General features: G+C 39.7%; 1 protein-coding gene across 3 annotated transcripts; it reads right to left on the bottom strand.

The window, feature by feature from the left end:
• Positions 1 to 484: 484 nt before the first annotated feature.
• On the bottom strand, positions 485 to 21,516 carry LOC127801558 (fumarate hydratase 1, mitochondrial). 3 transcript variants are annotated; one of them, XM_052336802.1, is made up of 18 exons: positions 21,242 to 21,516; positions 20,971 to 21,149; positions 19,333 to 19,450; positions 18,569 to 18,718; positions 17,274 to 17,384; positions 17,074 to 17,157; positions 4,590 to 4,688; positions 4,407 to 4,457; positions 4,264 to 4,313; positions 3,242 to 3,323; positions 3,050 to 3,144; positions 2,895 to 2,961; positions 2,744 to 2,794; positions 2,463 to 2,558; positions 1,679 to 1,777; positions 1,513 to 1,542; positions 923 to 988; positions 485 to 803 (listed from the first exon to the last, which is right to left on the bottom strand). In XM_052336802.1, exons 2-18 carry the CDS (start codon positions 21,123 to 21,125, stop codon positions 717 to 719), a joined length of 1,491 nt encoding a protein of 496 aa, XP_052192762.1. In that variant the 5' UTR covers positions 21,126 to 21,149; positions 21,242 to 21,516; the 3' UTR covers positions 485 to 716. The 3 variants fall into 3 exon arrangements, with proteins under 3 accessions (XP_052192762.1, XP_052192769.1, XP_052192777.1); XM_052336809.1 differs by lacking the exons at positions 20,971 to 21,149; positions 21,242 to 21,516 and adding an exon at positions 20,903 to 20,921; XM_052336817.1 differs by lacking the exons at positions 20,971 to 21,149; positions 21,242 to 21,516 and adding an exon at positions 20,727 to 20,896.
• Between the last annotated feature and the right edge of the window lie 97 nt (positions 21,517 to 21,613).

Raw genomic sequence — 21,613 nt, 5'->3', positions numbered from 1 at the left:
TAATAAAAACTCATCTTAGTTTATACATTCAAAAATTTAACTTAAATGACAATAAAAAAAACTCATCTTAGTCGATACACCTGAAACTATCTCTTCATTGAATATTAAAAAATTTGTTCACCAATTTAAGAATAAAATAAAAAATCTACTCATGGACGAGTCAAAAATTGGGTCTAGGGCCCGAGAAAAATATATTTAGATTAATTATTTGAATTTGATGCATGATTAAGTTCATAATTCATTCCATGTACCAAATATAATCGCAATTTATTTGAAACTGATAAAATGATTCCAGATTGCTTCCCTTCCGACTTAGTCCTATGTCTGGTGTAAGAAGATCAACTAAGAAGTATATTTTAAGAATGTTCTTTTCCATAAGGATAATAAACTCTCATACATGTCAACCTAGAGTTCTTTATATACCATATGGTATTAAGAATCCAATCTATCATGGAAGTGCCTATGAAAAATAAATTTAAAACTGTGAACAACAAAAATATTTCCTTAATTATTGCAAAGCAATTTGCTCCATATTCACTGTTTCTATTACAAAAATGGAGGTTTTCTCGTTATTCAAAGCCAAAGAGAGAAAACCTCAAGAATATCGTTTAACAGTTGGATCTCGGTTTCCTACTCTTGACTAATAAAACAGGATTGTGCAGAAACTGTTTGCTGTTGCAACTGTATCTGCACACTCTAAAAGCACATGGAGCTGCTTACTCCGAGGGGCCGATCATCTTCTCTGGCACTACAAGTTTGTCGAACTCGTCACTAGATAGCACTCCAAGGTTTAGAGCAGCTTCCTGCAACATTGAACTTCATTAGATTTTAGCATGCACAGTATAGAAAGACGGATCATAATAAAACTGCCAAAAGAAGTCCCGTGTTTTATGATAAAAATAAGTAGGCATATAAGCATCACCTTCAGAGTGCTTCCTTCCTTGTGGGCTTTCTTAGCAACTGCTGCAGCATTGTCATATCCAATTTTCTGTAATGAAGCAATAGATATGTTCTGATACAAAATGAGACACCAATATACAACAACAACAACATATCCAGCCGTTATCACACTATGTGGGGTTGGCTACATGAACTCTAGACTTCTACGTGGGTTACATCCCAACAGATAGTTTGTCTAGAATTCATATTTGGATCCGACTAGGTTTTATGCTGATTGTCGGCTACCTAACGCAACCCTCCTCCTTTATCCGGGCTTGGGACCGGCAGTGGATAATATCTCCTGGCGGAGTAATGATGAAATGAAGTTTGAACACCATCTTCACATGGAGAAGTTTCATGAGATGGTGGTGAATGAAGATAATTGATATAGTTGTGTTCCATCACTTAGTTGATATGGTGAAACCAGATATGATGAAACCAACAAGTACAAAGACACCAATATATATATATATACATATACAGAGACGGAAGGGAAGGGGGGGGGGGGGGGAAGGGAGGGAGCAGGGGCAACTGCAAAGAAGGTACAATTTAACATGTGGGCTGGAAACTTACAGGGTTCAAAGATGTGACAAGCATTAGCGACTGAAAAGCCACGCGGATTAACATAGGAACAAAAAAATATCAATTAGTTTATGGCATTAATAATAAATATAATTTAATTAGCAAAAAGAAATAACTGATAATTTAAACTCCATCCTTAATGCTCCACCTGTCTTACCTCGTGCAATAATTTTGAAATCCTTTCCCTATTGGCTTGAATTCCCCTCACACAATTCTTCTCAAAGGAAGCTGATGCATCCCCTAACAATCTCTGTGACTGACATTATTGCATCACAAAAAACGTAGGTTAAGGAATGATGTACGGAGAAAAGAATAAAGAAAGATATATGCACAAGAATATAAATGGCATTATATATAGAAGAGATAAGGAAAATCTCATATTTAATACCACCTACATAATTAAACACTTTAGGCAGCTTTTTGACTGGAGCAGCTGCTTGGGAATCAAGCAAATCAGTCCACTTTCAATCATAACATTTTTTCACCCCCTCACTGGTTTCATTCTAATATTGTAGAATATTGTGATGGACTTCATCTACATAATTGTCTGGCTGACTTCGTTAATATATTGCGTATTTTTTAAACCAAAACATTTAAAAGAAACCACCAGCCAGATCCTAATTATTTCATAATACTTGAAGAAACCATTGCAATCACTGCATTCCTCTCTTCCCTTCACTCCTGATTGCATGTTCCCTTCACCCAAGAAAACTTCCAAAATTTCAGCGTGGACATTATAGTCTTCTAAAATATAGTACGAGGGATAATATTCCCAAATATTCAAATAAATAGGACAAAAAATTAAATGGAAGAAACAGGCATATGCAAACTGTAGCTAATTAGTGGTGCAATAGCATAACTCATACATCACACCTACAATGGCACAGTGCTATGCCTTTCCAAATCAGAATCATAATTATACAACTGCTAATAGGACTTACATGTAGAAGAGCACTAGCAATCATAGGCTTGAATACATTCAGCTCAAAATGGCCATTTGATCCACCAACTGTAATGGCAACATGATTTCCCATAACCTACTAGGCAAGAAAACAGTGCTGATTAATTGAAAAGGCACAAAATGAAATTACTAGATATACCAATTAAAAAACCTTCCCATTGCAGTATAAACAAATGCAAATTTCCAAAATTCTCACTTGTGGATTCTCCAATTCATGCTTACCATCTAAATAAACCAGAACATGACACTAGTATATGTTACCTGAGCACAAACCATAGTAAGGGCCTCACACTGAGTAGGATTAACTTTCCCCTGAAATACAGTAAGCTCACATCAATTAAGACTTTTATTTTATAGTTTTATGGCTGTCATGGAATTTATTAGTACCGAGAGAAAGGTATAAAGAGTTTACAGGCATAATGCTGCTGCCAGGTTCATTTTCAGGAAGAATGAGTTCCCCAAGGCCACAACGTGGACCACTGGATAATGAAACAAATTTTAGAACCTAGCAGGAAAGCAACATAAGCAGATAGGTAAGACAATGAAGATTCACCAACTAGAAAATACCTTCCCAACAAGCGTATGTCATTTGCAATCTTCATAAGTGAAGTAGCAATTGTGTTTAAGGCTCCACTAGTCTCAACAAAAGCATCATGTGCAGCCTGGCATTACAAAAAAACATAGTAAAGCACAAACCCACATTGCTGCAAGGATGCAATACACATTAATAGAAGCAGTCAAAAGGAATCAGAGGATAACCAATGCTTCAAATTTATTTTCTGCTGTAACAAATGGCAAGTTTGTTTCATCAGCTACTGCTGCAGCAATCTTTACATCAAACCTGAATGTGGTACAAATATTTAGAAAATGTAGAACAAAGTAGCAGAAAACAAAACAAAGAGAATAAATCACCATCTAAACATTATCCAGGAGAAAATATTGGTGACACTTATGGCTAAATGTTGTGCAGGTTTAGATGTTCATTGCCCATATGCCAAAGCACCTCTTTCTTTTGCTAGAGGTGAAATCAAACAAACAAGTTTCATTTTCCAACATTATTTTTTTCCAAAAATTTAACCAATACTGAGACCTAACAAGAGAATTGCATATACACCAAGTAACGAAAATCCAGCTTCAGCAACATTTACCCACTTGTTTCATTCTCACTACACAATCCTGTTCACCGTCAGCTTCATGGCCAACAATTTAGACAGACGAATACTTGCAGCATTTTCAAATGGAATGCATGTTGTAAAAAGGTAATGTTTGTCCTGAACTTTTTTCCTTTCCTAAGTTGAACATATTTGTTGCTCTAGGTACCTCACAGGCACTAAGTTGGCCTACTTTTACTTATTTTAGTAATATGCTAACTTTCTTGTTTACAAAAAGAAACAATTCAAATATGTAATAAAAAAAAGTGTAGTTCAGAAAATCTCCAGAAAAATACTAATTATCATTAACTTTAGGAGTAACTTGTAATAATTATGAACTTAACCTGATGTTATTCAAAATTCTTTAAATGGGTAGTACTTTTATCCCATCCATAATATAGGTCAATAGATAATGCACACATATAGATGTGTTCATGTGTCTGGGTGTACAGACTAGCCATGCCCCTAGTTTGTGCATGTGAACTAAAACAAGTACATTGATAGGACATGGGCATTGGAAAGCTTAAACCAACAATGAAATGAAATTAAAAGAATGAAAAAAGCGCAGCAATTCTCATTTTGAAGTGTTGGATGCATTTCAACCCCCAAATGTAATTAAGGAGCACATACCCCTTTTTTGTGTTCAATCCAGTCCCCACAGCAGTGCCACCCTGTGCAAGCTGCTCAAATGGCACCTCTGATCTGTTACATTTCTACAATAGAAAGAAATGGGGCATTGAACAAATAAAAGTGAAGAAACATAACTTGCCAACCTGATACATGCGAGGTAGGCTGCACATGACACGATCAATTCCATACTTCACCTGCAACCAGAGAACATGCTTCACAAAGTCTGTTCCGCCATAATGAAGTCTTGTGCTATGTTTTCAACTGGACCAAATCCATATTATAATGACAACCATCATTATCGACGTTTGATCACGAAGTGAACTTACCTGTGTGGTATAGCCACTAAACTCTTGCCCAAGAGTCAAAGGTGTTGCATCTTGAGTGTGAGTACGCCCAATTTTAATAATATCTTTGAATTCAACCGACTAGCAAGGCACCATTAGACAAAATAAGTTGTAGTCATATTTTTATCAGGACTAGAAATGATAAATGAAAAGTATGATAGATAGATAACAGTTGGCATAAATGAAAAAAGAAGGCCAGAACACACCATTAAAATGCTAGTACAAGAGTCAAGAACAGATAATTGCGTCCAACCAGGAAATGATTTTTTTTACCATTAGATTCCTGTATAATTTAACAAGGAAAATCTTAGCATCTAGACACCTTGGGGAAAAATAAACAGACTAAAACCTCAAGCAATTTTCTTCTCGGTCCATCACATACTTAGTTAATTTAGCTTATAGAGAATCATGTGTGAATTACAAGGTACACGGTCACCTCCCTCCCTCCCTCTGTGACAAGCAACAAAAGATGTGATAAAAGCACACCCAGCATTACCAGAGCCACTTCCATTTAATATTATTTCCTTAACCAATTTCTTCACTAGCTATTCTAAATAAAAACTTGAAAGTTTAATTGTCATACCCACAACATCATATCAAGCCTTAATCTCACTAGGTGGAGTTGGCCAGCTCACCAATCAATTTGTCTAGAATTCACAATGTTTGATCAGACAAATTTTACATTGGTTGTCCGCTACCTGACGACAACCATCCTCTTTTATCCACACTTAGGAGTGGTTGTAAATTGGAATCCAGAAACAAAATATGATCTACAAATTTTGATAGGATAGAAGTTCTTGAGAGTTCCTTCTGTAATTGATATCTATTTTCATCTTGATACACGCATATATAATCTTGACAAACATGGCTCTCCCTCGACCTGGCAAGTGGGAAGCCTCAGGCACCAGGCATGCCCTAGATCTATTTCTATCAATCACTTCATTCTGTTATAAAATCAAAATAGGGTTTACATTTCTATCAATCAGCGATAACATAAATGATTATAGCCATATATAAAATTAGCAATTATTTTGAGTCTATGCAGGAAACAATGATGTAAAATTGGTGGTTTCCATAATCATTTCAGTCAACAGGCCAAACTTATAACACTAACCATTAAAATATGCACCTGATCATAAGTTCTTAAATGTTGATCGAATGAAATTAAGCCCTTGAACATTTTAGCACCGAAAAACTTCATCAAATGCAACCACCACCAACACCACCCACCCTCCCCACCCCACCCCAAAAAAAAAACACAAAAAAATGAGAACACATTGCATGCCTATCTGCACCACATCCTCCCAGTGGCCCACTTGTAGACAAGAGCACAACAAATAATATGCAAAAAGAGAACACAGATATACATTCAGGCACATAAAAATAGCTAAAGCCAATGTGTGTACTCCTGATGAAATACCTAAAACTTAGGATGTGTCTGAATTCTACATTTTAATTAATATAGCATTGCAAGGAATAAATTTATAATGCCTTAAAGATTTACCAATCCACACAGGGAACAACCACAACTCCAGCAGTGTATTACATTTTTCATGTAGCAGTAAAATTGCATTTGTTTTTTTGTAGAAATCAGTATAGATTGAATAGGAAGAGCAATGAAATCATTCTCAATTGATTATTATACCTCCAATCTCCGTGAATCACCCAATCAATCATTCAACACCAATCTTTGTGAATCATTCAACACTCCCCCTCATGCTGATGAATGAATATCTATCATTCTCAGCTTGCTTACAAGTTCTTCAAACCTCTTAATAGGTAGGCCCTTTGTTAGTACATCAGCAATCTGATTTGAAGTAACAAAGGATATACAAACCTCCTTAGCTTCCAACTTCTCTTTAATAAAGTGACCATCAATCTCAACATATTGGTCTTGTCATGTTGCATAGGATTATATGCAATCCTGATAGCGGATTGATTGTCACAACACAACTTCATTGGTCCATTGCTAGGGATTTTCAGGTCTTCCAGCACTATCCTTGGCCACAGTAGCTCACATAGACCGAGGGTCATTGATCTAAACTCAACCTTTGCACTAGACTGAGCCACTACACTTTGTTTTTTGCTTCTCCAGGACATCGAGTTACCTCTAAGAAAGACATAGTACCCTGTAGTTGACCTCCTTATCCACCAATGAACCCCCATAGTCAGCATCCGTATACCCTACAACTTCCATTTCCTTCCCTGGTCTGAACAACAAGCCTTTCTCGGGAGTTGTCTTAAGGTAGCATAGGATTCTCCTCACTGCTTACATATGTTCCTCAATGGAATCATGCATGAACTGACTCACCAAGCTGACAGCAAATGCAATATCAGGCCTGGTGTGAAATAAGTAAATCAGACGTCCCATCAATCTTTGATACCTTCCTTTTTCCACAACCGGACTGTTAGAATCTCCCAGCTTCTAATTAGGCTCTAAAGGAGTGCCTGTTGTCCTAACACCAAGCATCCTTGCTTGCTCCAGCAATTCCATAGTATATTTCCTTTGGGAGAGAAAAATACCATTCTTAGAGTAGGCTACTTCTAATCCCAATAAGTACCTAAGCTTACCAAAATTCTTGATGTCAAATTCACGAGCTAGGTCCTTCTTTAGCTGTTGTTGCTCCTCAATATCATCCCCTGTAACAATGATATGATCTACATACACCAACAAAGCTGTTAGACTTCCTTTCTTTGAGTGTTTGATAAATAGGGTATGGTCTCCCCTACTCTGCCAATACCCCATGATCTCCATTGCTTTTGAAAATCTGTCAAACCACGCTCTTTGGAACTGTTTTAATCCATTAAGGGCTTTCCTTAGCTTGCAAACTTGCCCTATAACACAATTATTAAAACCTGAAGATGGTTCCATAAAGATTTCCTTCTCTACTTCACCATGTAAGAAAGCATTTTTAACATCCAATTGCATCAATTGCCAACCATAACAGCTAGCTAAGGATAGAAGAATTCATGTGGTCATTTTAGCCACTAGAGCAAAAGTTTCCAAGTAATCAATGCCATAGGTTTGTGTATATCCCTTCGCAACCAATCAGACTTTATACCTCTCCAAAGTACCATCCACATTATACTTAACATTGAACACCCATATATGGCCCACAGGTTGAACCCTTTTTGGTTTAGGCACCATTTCCCAGGTTTGATTTTTCTCTAATGCTCTCATTTCCTCTTGCATAGCATGTACCCAATTCTAATTTTGCAATGTCTCTTCCACAGACTTAGGAATGACTATAGAATAAAAGGAAGATAGAAAACACTTGTGCTTAGGTGACAAATGATGGTAGGAAATGAAATTGGTTATAGGATGCTGAGTGCAACTCCTAACTCCCTTTCTAATAGCAATGGGCAAGTCCAAATCAGTATGATCAATGTGCAAAGGGTCATGAGACTGAGAGGATTCCATACCTAACCTTGAGGAGGAAGATGGTCCTTGTTTAGCGCACGGGATAGGCTGACCCCTTCTCTTGTACGCATAAGGTGATTCTTTGAACCTTGCAGGAGACATTGTTGAATCTGGTATAGGATCAAGAAATTCTTGAGATGTTACTTCGTTAGGACCTAGAATAGGAGGGATAGGTTGAGAAGAACCAGCAGGGTTGGGTGGAGTTTGGGACTGAGGTTCATAAGAGAGATTAGGAGATGGCTGAAACACTAGTGATTCCAAATGTGGCAAAGACTGGTCACTACTTACACTACTCTCCCCCTGGTGACCAGAAGCACAAGAAGGGTAAAAAGGCTGACTTTCAACAAAGGTAACATCTTTAGAAATAACAAATTTCCGAGCAAAAGGATAGTAGCATTTATAACCCTTCTAAGTAGATGAATAACCAAGGAAGACACAACGGAGAGCCCTAGGATCAAACTTGTCCCTATGTTGTTTATACACATGCACAAAGGCCACACACTCAAACACCTTAAGTGGAAGAGGAGAATGAAGATTGAGTTCTGGAAAGTGATTTGTAAGGCACAGAAAAGGACTAAGATGACCTAGCACCTGAGAAGGAACCCTATTAATCAAATATGTGGCAGTTAACACAGCCTCACCCCAAAAGAATTTAAGCACAGAATTTTGATGCAAGAGAGCTCTAGTCACATTTAGGAGATGCCTCATTATTTTTCTCTCAGCAACTTCATTTTGCTGCGGCAGCGGCGAGGGGGTATCAACACAAGAGGATTCATGGAGAATCCCTTTTTGTTGAAAAAATTTATTTAGGTTGTGATTGAAGTAGTCTCTTGCATTATCAGTTTTGAATTTTCTAATGGATACCCCAAATTGGGTGAGAATCATCCTATGAAATGATTGTAGGATGTTACTAAGGGCTGATTTATCTTTTAACAAATAAACTCAAGTCATCCTAGTGCAATCATTAATAAAAGAGACAAACCACTTAGCTCCAGAACAGTTGGGAACTTTAGAAGGCCCCCATATATCATAATACACCAATGAAAAAGGAAATAAGGATAATTTATTGCTAACAGCATATGGAACTCTATGATGTTTTGACAACTCACGCACATCATAATGAAAATCAATGACATTCAGACCATGGAAGAGATTTGGAAACATAGTTTTCAATATGGAGAAAGGGGGATGTCCTAGTCTAAGGTGCTAAAGCCATACATCCTTTTTGCTAGAAGTTGGTTGGGAAATGTCATGAACCTTGGAGATGAGCTAGGGTATGAAAGGAAGATCAGAATAATAAGAGAAGAATTTGGGGAAGAGATCAGTTGGGAGGGAGAGAACAACAAGAAGATAGGGGAGGAGATTACCGAGAGAGAGAGAGTGGGAGAAATACTAGAGAGAAACAAAGTATTTGATGGAATCCAACCGATAGGAAGGATCTCCAATGGATGAAATGGATTGAATTGTATTTCAGAATTGGAATTACAGAAAATAAAAGTAAGTACAGCAGCAACTGGACGTTCGAGAGGCCCAGAACTCTCCTACAATTACTCCAAATTCTTCACCCCCTCTACCTCTCTTCCTACCCCTTTTATATGCTGTTATTCCCCTCTCTCTCCTGCATAACCGTATTTGGTTATGCAGGCGTGTATGCTGGTTTGTTACACAAACCAGCCAAATATCTATCCTATCCCTCGCGCACATGCTGGTCGAAGCTTCCTCCAGCTGTACTTCCAACTCCCTTCAGCTGCTTGTGATGCCTAGAGTAAGTATGCAAAACCGGGGGCCTAACATCACTCCCTCCCCCAACTTTCACCTTGTCCTCAAGGTGAAAACCTGGAAACTGCTGTTGAATGAGGTTGAAAGGCTCCCAAGTGGCTTCCAATGGTGGTAACCCCTTCCATTGCAGTAGAACGTCCAAACCTCCCACATTATTTCCTTTGCCTGGTCTGACTCCCAACACTGCCTCCAGTTCAACCAGCATCTCTAGCTCTGCACTTAACTGATTGAGAATATCCACCGCGGCTTGCAATGCCCCCTTGGCTTCTCGCAGCTGGGATACATGGAATACTGGGTGAATGCTGCAAGATGAAGGTAACTTTAACCTGTAAGCCACAGGTCCAACCTCCCTCTCCACCTCAAACGGACCATAAAATCTAGGAGCCAATTTCTCATTAGTACGACCAGCCAATGACTTTCAACGATAGGGAATTAGTTTTAGGTAAACTAAGTCCCCTACTTCAAACTTCACTGCTCTTCTCTTCATATCAGCCCCCTTCTTCATGATAGCTTGAGCTCTTTGTAGCTGTGCCTTCAATTCCTCCAGAATGTGGTCTCTCTCGACAAGCTGTTGTTCCACTACTGAAACCGGTGTGGAGCCCCTTTCAACTTTAAGTATTGCTAGCGGTTCACGCCCATAGACGGCCTGGAAAGGTGTAGTTCTAGAGGCTGTGTGGTATGAAATATTGTACCACAATTCCGCCCACGGTAGCCACACAAACCAAGATTTAGGCTTGGAAGAAGCAAAGCAACGAAGGTATGTCTCTAATGTCCTATTCAGCACCTCCGTTTGACCATCCATTTGTGGATGGTAAGCTGTGCTGCGTAGGAGCCTGGTGCCTTGGAGACGAAACAGTTCCTCCCAAAATTTGCTCATGAAGATCTTATCCCTATCAGATACAATGGACCGTGGTAGACCATGAAGCCTTACAATCTCCTTGATGAAGACTCCTGCCACTTCTCCAGCAGAATAAGGGTGTTTCAGCCCAACAAAATGGCCATACTTGCTGAGTCTATCAACCACCACTAAAATCGAATCTATTTTTCCTGACCTGGGTAAGCCTTCGATAAAGTCCATTGCAAGGTCTTCCCAAATTTGATTTGGGATCGGAAGGGGTTGCAAAAGCCCTCCTGGCTTGAGTGCCAGAACTTTGTTTTGCTGGCAAATCGCACAGTGGCTTACATACCTGTGAATGTCCCTCTTCATTCCCAGCCAATATACACTTGCCGCAATCCTCTTGTAAGTCTTTAAGAATCCCGAGTGCCCCCCAACATTCCCATCATGACCCTCATGTAAGAGCAATGGGATGAGAGAAGAACCCTTCGGTAGATATAGCCTCCCCTTGTAGAAGAGAAAACCATCCACCAACTGAAAATGGGGTCTGGAAGTAGGATCCCGCTGGAGATCCTTAACCACCTTTTGTAGCCCTTCATTGTCAGCTATCTCCTTAGCTAGCTGATCTAGTTGGAGAATCTGAGGAACGGTTAAAGCGAGGAGGGCAGCAGAGTGGCTGATGCGGGACAACCCATCAGCTGCTTTATTCTCTAACCCAGGTCTATATTGGATTTCAAACTGAAACCCCATTAACTTAACCATCCACTTCTGATATTCTGGACTCACCAATCTTTGTTCCATCAAGAACTTGAGACTTTTTTGATCTGTCCTGACCACAAATTTTTGTCCCAAAAGGTAGTGTCTCCACTTTTGCACCGCAAATACGATAGCCATAAGTTCCCTCTCATACACTGATTTCCTCCTTCCTAGCTGATTAAATGCCTGACTGAAGTATGCAATAGGTCGATGGTCCTGCATTAATACTGCCCCCATGCCATGTCCAGAAGCATCCGTCTCCACCTCAAATGGCTTGTCAAAATTCGGCAAAGCTAACACCGGCAGTGACACCATGGCAACTTTGAGCTGTTGGAAGGCTTGCTCAGCAGCCTCATCCCAAAAGAAATTACCCTTCCTAAGTCTGTCCGTGAGTGGCCATGCTATCTTGCCATAATCTTTAACAAAACGCCTGTAGTATCCGGTGAGACCAAGAAAACCTCGCAACTCCTTCAATGTGGCAGGGGAGGGCCACTCCAACATGGCTTTTACCCTGCTATAATCAGCCGAGACTCCTTCTTGCGATATAATATGACCCAGGTACTCAATTTCCAGTTGTTCGAATGAACACTTCTTCTTATTCGCAAACAAATGGTTAGCTGCCAATACCTCCAGAACCGAGCACAAGTGTTGTGCATGCTGTTCAAAATCTTTGCTAAAAACCAAGATGTCATCAAAGAAAACTAGCACGAAACGCCTCATCTGTTCTCTGAAGATATCATTCATCAGTGACTGAAACGTGGCTGGCGCGTTAGTCAATCCAAAAGGCATTACGAGGAATTCGTAATGGCCTTCATGTGTCTGGAATGTTGTCTTTGGAATATCCTCAGCCTTGACGCGAATTTGGTGATACCCGGACTTAAGGTCGAGTTTGGAGAAGACGTTGGCCCCATGAAGCTCATCCAGCAACTCTTCAATCACTGGAATTGGAAATTTGTCGGCCACTGTCACCTTATTCAATGCCCGATAATCCACACAGAACCGCCACCCTCCATCCTTCTTCTTGACCAGCAGAACCGGACTAGAAAAAGGGTTGGAACTGGGTTGTATGATCCCTGCTGCTAGCATCTCTCCTACCATCTTCTCAATCTCGTTTTTCTGTAGATAAGGGTAACGATAGGGCCGCACACTAACCGGAATGGTGCCTGGTAGCAGGTTGATGGCATGATCCTTCTTTCGGGAAGGAGGCAGCCCTTCAGGTGCTGAGAATACCTCCTCAAACTCAGCTAACACCTTCTTAAGGAACGGTGGGACCTCGACCGTATTGTCACTGTAATCAGCTGCCATTGTTCCCAACTCAAGCAACATTCCTTCATCGCTTTCAGGGATACCAAGCTTTTGCTCAAGCTAAGATCTCCCTGCAAGGTCACGGCCAATCCCCCCACCTGGAACTTCATAGTCAAGGCTTTCCAATCCACTCTCATCTTTCCCACCGCAGCCAACCACTTCATCCCAAGAATTACATCTGAGCTACCCAGCTCCAGAGGTAGAAAATCTTCCACTATTTGCAAGTTTTGTAGATGCAACTTTACCCCCTTGCAAATACCGGTCCCTTGCACTGCCATCCCGGCTCCCATGATAACACCATAACCAGTCGTTTCTGTTCGCGGCAACCCCAATTGTTGAATCAACTCTGTCGCTATGAAGTTGTGCGTCGCCCCCCCGTCAATCAGAACTACCACTGGTTGCCCTTCTATAACACCTTGTAGCCTCATGGTCTGCAGTGTTGTTAATCCAACCACCGAATTCATGGAGAGTTCAATGATTTCGCTGCCTTGGCGTACATCCTCTCCTTCCTCTTCTTCCCTCACTTCCGTGGTTCCCCGTTCGGATCCTTCCCTCTCTTTCTCTTCATCATAAATCATCATAACGTGCAGTTCCTTGTTCTTGCATCTGTGACCAATCGAGTACTTCTCATCACAACGGAAACACAATCCCTTCTCCCTCTTGGCTTTCCACTCAGCCTCGCTAAGTTGTTTAAAGGAAGCACTACTACCACTCTCGGCCACTGGTAGCTTACTGCTCGCCTGATTCGAGACTCTCGAATAAGGAGTCGGGCTTCTGGATTGAGTGGGAGAGATTCTAACGGTGTTGGAAGTAGAGTAGGTGGGAAATTTACTTCCCGCTGGTCCGAACCCCCTACTGCAGATTAGGATGGCTACATTTTTATCCTCAATACATTGCGCCATTAGCATGACCCGATCCAACCCCCTGGGTTGAAGTACCCTAATCTCAGCCTTAATTTCAGGCTTAAGACCGTTGATGAAATGTCCTTCCAAAAACGCCTCAAAGACGTCCGACACAGGTACCGCCAACGTCTCAAACATCAGCCTATACTCCTTAACCGTACCTTCTTGTCGCAGAGCTAGGAACCTCTCTTCCAGCGACCCTTCTTGAGTTGGGCGAAATCGGTTAAGAATTCCTTGCTTGAGCCCTTCCCAGCTGCGGATCCCCCTGCGCCTAGACTCCCACTGGAACCAAGCGAGGTCCCCTGCCTCGAAGCACAATGCGGCTGACTCGATCTTCTCGTCCTCCGACAGCTGGTTGACCGTGAAGTATCTTTCCGCCCTGAAAATCCAGTCGTCTGGATTGTCTCCTTCGAAGGTAGGCATTTCCAGCCGCCTACCTCTCCCCTCCGGTCGCCATGCAGCGTTCATGCTTCCTTCCATTATGTGACTCATACCCCCCCCTGGTGTCATTTCGGAATCTGGGGTCAAATCCGGTGGCCAGTCGTTCCCATGAGCCTTAGCCTTCCGCTCCCGTTCCTGTTCGTCCCACCTTGTGCGCATGATAGCGAACTGCTCTAGCATCTCGGCTACGTTCCGATTTATGGTTTGAATCTCTCCCCTCATCGTGTCAACCTTCCCCTCCAGGTCCCCCACTCTCTCGGTTAAGTTTACCATGATGATCGAAGATGCTCTGATACCAAAATGATGGAATCCAACCGATAGGAAGGATCTCCAATGGATGAAATTGATTGAATTGTATTTCAGAATTGGAATTACAGAAAATAAAAGTAAGTACAGCAGCAACTGGGCGTTCGAGAGGACCAGAACTCTCCTACAATTACTCCAAATTCTTCACCCCCTCTACCTCTCTTCCTACCCCTTTTATATGCTGTTATTCCCCTCTCTCTCCTGCATAACCATATTTGGTTATGCAGGCGTGTCTGCTGGTTTGTGTAACAAACCAGCCAAATATCTATCCTATCCCTCGCGCACATGCTGGTCGAAGCTTCCTCCAGCTGTACTTCCAACTCCCTTCAGCTGCTTGTGACGCCTAGAGTAAGTATGCAAAACCGGGGGCCTAACAGTATTCAATTCATTTTCAGCATGCCTTTTACAGAAGAAAGATCAAGCTTATATAGCTTGAACCGTGGGTGCTGCCATAGCATATCACACCCACTCTGACTAACTAATTTGTCCTATTCTAGCACATGGACACCTGGCAGATTCTGCCATAACAAACTAACTAGCTGGAAAGGAAATACAAACAACAGAATGAAATACTAAAGCAAAACAAGTAAGTAATATCCAAGCCGATACAAAACTTAGCCGCAAAAATTATACGTCCCCCTAGTCTCGTGACAAACTATTGCAACCATATTACAATGATACCCTTTTATTGTTCTTGGGGTCATGACAGGAAGAACGTGCCAGAATGGGTTTGTCTCCTGCAGATGATTCATAGGTCTTCTGTAAGTAGTACAACCCCTTGTGTGCTTTAGCAACATCAATCATCGACCCCGTGGCCGGATCCCAAAACATACAATCATGGGGAGAAAAAATTACACGACAATTAAAGTTTTGGGTAAGTTTTTGCACTGAAAGAAGGTTGGTAGAAAGGCTAGGGACATAAAGAACATGTTGTATTTGAAAAATAGAGTTCAAGCACACCTTTCCTTGCCCAATAATAGGAACAGATTGACCATTGGCTACTGTAATGTTTTTGAAGCTATTTAGAGTTCATAGGTCTAAAAAAATTTTAGGTTAGGGGTCATATGATCGATAACTCCAGAATCCAAAATCCATAATTCATTCCTAGTAGTTTGAGAGGCAATAAAGAGCTCAAAATTAAAGCACATACTTACTTGAGCTAAAGAGCATGAATCTCCTTGAAAAGATGTCAGGAAGGATTTTAACTTACTGATCTCCTCGACATTTAACTCCCCTAAATTAGGAATGGCGGCAGCTTCACCTCTTTCAGCAATCTCTTTTCCTTTAGTTGACAGGTAGACTCTTGAAGGATTTTTGGCTTGTAGGTTCTTAAATCCTCCCATTTTACTTAGGACAGCTTCTTTACCATGCAATTTGAAGCATGTTTCTTGTGTGTCTTGGCTTTTTGCAGTAGGAACACCACACTCCTTCCTTATTTTGTTTAGGGAAAGGCTGATCCCTTCCTTGTACAGATTTTGACCATGTCCCCTGCACCCTATTAAAAACCATAGCAGATCCTTCCACATGATGATCATTAAACATTGTTACCCTTCTATGTTCTTCACTTCGAACTATGAAGTATACCTTATTTAAAGATGGCATTTTCTCACGACTAAGAATCTGTGCTCTTACCCGATCAAACTCAAAATTGAGCCCGGTCAAAAACTCCATTATTCTGTCTCTTTCTAGCATAGAGGTTAGAATAATAGCATCCTCACTACATACCATCTTAGCATCTTGATAGTGGTCTAACTCAAGCCAAAAACCATTCATCTTGTTATAATAATCAATCACAGTCATGGACCCTTGTTTTGTGCTACTAATTTTAGTCTTAATCTCGTAAACCACTGATGCATCTTGCACCTTTGAGTAAGTTCTCTTAACTATCTCCCAAATGTCCTTAGCCGTAGATAAAAACATGGAATTTTTACTCACCTCGGGTTGCATGGAACTCCATAGCCATGACATCAACATAGAATCCTCAATGTCACAAGCAATGAACGTGGGATCCGAGAACTTAGGGGCTGGTCCAGTGAGAAGATATATCTTCCCCCTTCCCTTCAAAAACGTCCTCACTAATTGAGACCATTAAAGGTAGTTACCACCATCCAATCGTTATGAATGGTGCTTACCAGGCAACTCATTGAAAGAAGCACCTCCGATTGATGATTCAGTTGGTATTGCTTCTCCTGTTGACATGGGAGAAGCTATTTCTGAAACTTCGAACATGGTATGGACTAACTACTAGAAGAGAAGGACAGGAGACTATCAGGCAATGAAGGCCGAAAAGAACGAGTCTTCCTTAGGGTGGCTCTGATACCATGTAGAAATCGGTATAGATTGACTAGGAAGAGTAATGAAATCATTCTCAATTGATTATTATAGACACTGAATACATTCCTATTAATAGAGAAGAAGATTACACTACAGGAAAGGAAAAACAAATATGCTGTACACTATATAAGAAAACTAAGGATACAATTACAGAATTAGGAAACTTCTTAAATCAGGATTTAATCTTGGAGAAGATATCTGCCTTGACTTTAGGAAAGTTAGCTCATGCTCCTCTAATCTCCTCCAATCTCCGTGAATCACCCAATCAATCATTCAACACCAATCTCCGTGAATCATTCAACATTTTTATATCACCAACAAGATTTTAAGGATAACCCAGCACAGAGAGAGAGAGAGATTTTAAAGATGACAGAATAAGAATTAAACCTTCGAATGAAGTGAAGTTTGTAAAGTTTTCAAGTTTGGTATCAATCTTGAATTTATTTCTGTTGCAGCAGCAATGTGCATCACCTGTAAATAAAACACGGTCAATTACAACTCAGCAAGAAGATCAATCATCTGGCAAAGGATCAATACACAGTTTTCAAACACATGATTTTGTAGTAAGTTTGTTTTGTTATGCTTACCGTTGGGAATGTGTCATTAGAAGATTGTGATCTGTTCACATGGTCATTTGGATGCACAAACTTTTTGCCTCGCTTATGGCCAAGAATTTCAGATGCTCTATTTGCAATAACCTGGTATTGCCAATGAATATTGTATGAGTGCAATTATCCAGTAGAAAAAAATACCATAAGAACCTCATGAGCATGCTTCTTTGGTGTTGAGGGAATGCAAAATCTAAACTTTGTAAACCTCATGAGGAATTCATAGTTTACAAGAATAAAAAAGCGATTTGCATGTAAAGAGAGTTCTGCAGAACACTGAACTTCATAGACCTAATAGAAACCCCAAAGAGCATGCACAATCACAGAAAGATATACTGATGCACTTTCTGTACTGCATAAAAGGACAGTTCTGGCATAGTTTTCTCCCAGTTACCGAAAATAATAGTTAAGGAGCGTTTGTAAAAAGTAATAAACAGAATCAACAAAAAGAAATATACACAGACAAAAAGCTACAAGTTTCACACACAAAAAATTCCATTTATGCAGCAATCTTGGTGACATGGAATATTTGAGGTGCACTTATATGCTGCGCAAAAAAGACAAGTATAACATTTTTTTTCCACTTACCAAAAACAATAGTTATGGGGCATTTGTAAACAATATTAAACAGAATCAATAAGAAATATACTTTGAAAAAAACTTCAAATTTCAACATGGCTTCCACTTAAATGGCAATATTGGGGAGGAATATTTGGTGTCAGTTCAACTAGCACAAAACATAGAAAAGCTACCCTGATACATGTGGCTCAACCAAAATAAGGCAGTCAGTCCAAGAAACAACTTAAAAAATCTAATGTACACAAAAATGCAAACATACAGGAATAGGAACATCAGATGAACCATAGGAATAAAAGGAAGTAGTAGCACACTTCATGGATATGAATAATGAATAACCAATAGCTATGCAAATGATTAATCCATGTGTCTGGAAGATACTTAAAAAAAAATTGAAGAAAAAGATAGAATTAATCGCCTCTAGATTTTGCCATCAGAACTCAGGTACCAGAAAGGATGAAAGGATTCATCAATAAGGCACTGTACAACTCTTCACATTCAATTATCTCCATGTTGCAGCCCCATAGAACCAAAAATACTTTTTGTGATACTAAAGCCAAAATCTAATGGAGCTCGGTTTTTCCACCAATAAAACCTTTTATTTGATAATCAGCGAAAATAAATTGAAAACCAGCAGCACAGAAATTAGAAAACCAAATATGTGAATACACGTGCAAATCCGTAGAAATATTGATTACCTCATTTGCATTCATGTTACTTTGAGTACCGCTGCCAGTCTGCCATACCACCAACGGAAAATGGTCACTTAGCTTCCCTTCAGCCACCTCTTGGGCTGCTTGCATTATCGCTTTCCCTATGGATGGATCAAGACCATACTCCATGTTGACCTATAAACATAATACATAACTCTTTTAGGTAGTGTTTGTTAACCAAGATATGGGGTGAAAAAAGTGGGATGTGGAAAACATTTCAAACAAAAGTGTTTTCCATTATATTTGTTAAATTTATCTGGCAAATCTTGGAAAATAAGTCATATGACTTCTTATCTTGAATAGTTTAGATAAATTTCTCTCTCCCATCTCCAGATAAATTTATCTTGAATTTTACAGATAAAAAAAAATGACGCATATGTCCCCTAATGTATTCCAAAAAATTTAACAAATAGTTTGATAAAAATTTTGAAATGCTTCTCAACCTTATTTTGACTATTCTATATCTTGGTTCGAAAAGCATTTCAATCTTATCTTGATACAATCTTATTTTACTCATTTTAACAAACGCTACCTTAGTAAAATTAACTGAGGCCTAATATAACATATAAAATCTAAAAAACTCAGATTCAGGTCAGCCACTAGATTAAATATCTAATCTGCTCAGCATCAATATTGCAGGATTTCCAACATGGAGAAATAAGGTCAATAATATATAAGAATTAGCAGCTGGTATTTATTCACTAGAATCCGAATGGGAAAAATATATAAATGTAAAACTAATAAGCAACCTTCGCAGCACATTTTTTAAGGACACCAAAAGCACGAATAATTGGGTCAGGCATTCGTTCACGATCACCTCCAATCTCAAAATTCTGCAGTGATCTTTGAGTTTGAGCTCCCCACAATCTGGAACATTATAGTTAAACCAAGAGGGAAAATAATCAGACCCCCAAAATTTTGAAGGATCGTTGGATTTAATACTAATTACAAATGTATTGAGGCTTCTCAAGTGTTTCCCACAAATATCCTCTTTCTAAAGTTCCAAATCAATCATGTGAATAGGTTTGAAGTGCTATCAAATAATTGTAATGTGCTTAGAATTAGGCGGGAAATGTTAAGGAGTATAAACAAAATGAAATAATGAACTTAAATTTCTCTATTTATTTATTATTTTTGGTTGAGCTTCAAAAACGAGAAGTACTAAATAGCTTTATATAAAAAAACATATATTTTTGCACCCAGGATTCTCTCCCCTCCCCCCACCAAAAAAAAACAATTGCGTTTCGTGAGGTTTTTAATTATTAAAACAAAAAGTTTACAATCTCTACATAAATTCTAGTTCCAACCATAATATATTAAAAGAGCATCTGGACAAAAAATATATATATATATACCTACCATAACTGTAGAACCGTATGTATCAAAGCACACACTATACGCGGGCCACTGGGATCAGGTTGCCCATTCTGAGTAACATTGCTTCAATTGTAAGAATTAGGTTCTAGACTCTATAAGGAAGTTACCTAGGGTAATTTGGAATGATGTGCAAAAGTAGGGATATAAACGCTACATTTGCACTGTTTTAGCATCCCTATCTGCTGAAATAGCCCATCCATTTCATTTAAAGGTATCCAGCCATGTAGCTGGAGACATGCTCCACGTGAAATGATTAATTGGGAGGAGAGGGGGTTGTCACCTTATAGGGAGAATTGTCAGTCCATGAGACGAGGGTATTATTAGCTTCTAAACCAAAAATCACTTTTCCACGTTCCACCTTAGCAGAGTGACATCTGCTGCTCTTTTTTCTCTCCCTCATTTTGGCAGGACGAATGAAAGAAATCTTCTAAAGCAGCCATTGCAGTATGGTGACTTAGAAGCATTAAACTGCTATAGCGCAGTTTTGCGAGTTGGACTGATTCAGTTATTATTTATAATCATCATTGTAGATGGATTGTGGTTATATCATCTGCGTGTGAAAGGTGTGTGTGCAGTGCACAAACAAATATGATGGCCACGTTAATTTCATACGTGCATGAGAATTGAGTGGAACACAAACAGTATAATACCGAAAATGATTTGAGTAAATATGATTAGAGCCACGGCTGGAAATCAAATGACGAAAATTTTAGGAAAACAAATGTGAGAGAAAAAGGGAAGAACAAGGATCACTCAGATGATGGACTTTCTAATACAATCTGATATGAAGCAGCGAAGATCAGTAGCGATGACCACAGCATGAACGGAGAAGGCTAATGAGATGGATGGTCTGAATTCGAAGAACGCATGCTCATCTCTGGTTCTAATAAAAAAAAAAAATTTGAACGAATAATAACTAAATAACACCAAATAGACAAATACCATTCTTCTTTCTAAACTGAGGCATAAGCAAGCAGCAATTGAAAGGAGTTCAGGAAGAACGAACGAACTTATCGGAGGGAACAAGAATCGGTCCAAATGTGTCTCTCTCCTCCCGGAAAGACGAGGAAAACGATCTCCAGCAAGCAGCGAAACGCAGAGATTCAGACATTAACGACTTCGACGATCCGCCTGAGAGGCGACGAGATACCATGAAAATCGCCATTCCTCTCTTCTTTCTAAGACGATTCTGCCATGGTCAGCACAACATATAAGACACTAGAAATCGGAAAGATACATGTAGATTGGATAGAGAAATCGGCGGAGGAGGAGCTACGCTACCGTCGAAATGATTGAACGAATAAGTTTAGGTCAAAAACGTCGACCAGATTTGAGAAATGTGACTTCGCCAAAAGGCAGATTTGTTCGTGACGAGAGAGTGATCCCCAGGTTCCCTGCAGCTTCCAAGTTTGGTTTTGGACGCCTGCCACTGTCTTTAGGCTTTGGCCTCTAGGTTTAGGAGACGGAAGGAGCTCTATATTCGGTATTGGTACAGTTTCCCGTATCTAAGTGCCCATTGGCATTCATGGCATGCCATTCCTTGCCTGCTCCTTGTCCTCCCATTTTTCGGCTCTTCTTTTAGTTTGGTACATGTTTTTTTTACTAACTTTCTTATAAAAATGTAATACTGATTAAAAAGGGTAATATCCGGAA

The sequence above is a fragment of the Diospyros lotus genome, chromosome 1 (assembly GCF_014633365.1).
Source record: "Diospyros lotus cultivar Yz01 chromosome 1, ASM1463336v1, whole genome shotgun sequence".
Lineage (NCBI taxonomy): Eukaryota > Viridiplantae > Streptophyta > Magnoliopsida > Ericales > Ebenaceae > Diospyros > Diospyros lotus.
The sequence above is the reverse complement of the archived record's forward strand: the minus strand, read 5'-3'. Positions and strand labels throughout refer to the sequence as shown.

What these genes read in the sequence shown, in the direction of transcription:
- LOC127801558 (XM_052336802.1), bottom strand. Translation starts at nt 21,125, where the DNA reads ATGGCGATTTTCATGGTATCTCGTCGCCTCTCAGGCGGATCGTCGAAG. An exon ending in GCCTACCTCGCATGTATCAG is followed by an intron (nt 4,314 to 4,406) that starts GTTGGCAAGTTA and finishes CCATTTGAGCAG; the next exon opens with CTTGCACAGGGTGGCACTGC. An exon ending in TTACTATGGTTTGTGCTCAG is followed by an intron (nt 2,559 to 2,743) that starts GTAACATATACT and finishes CTTGCCTAGTAG; the next exon opens with GTTATGGGAAATCATGTTGC.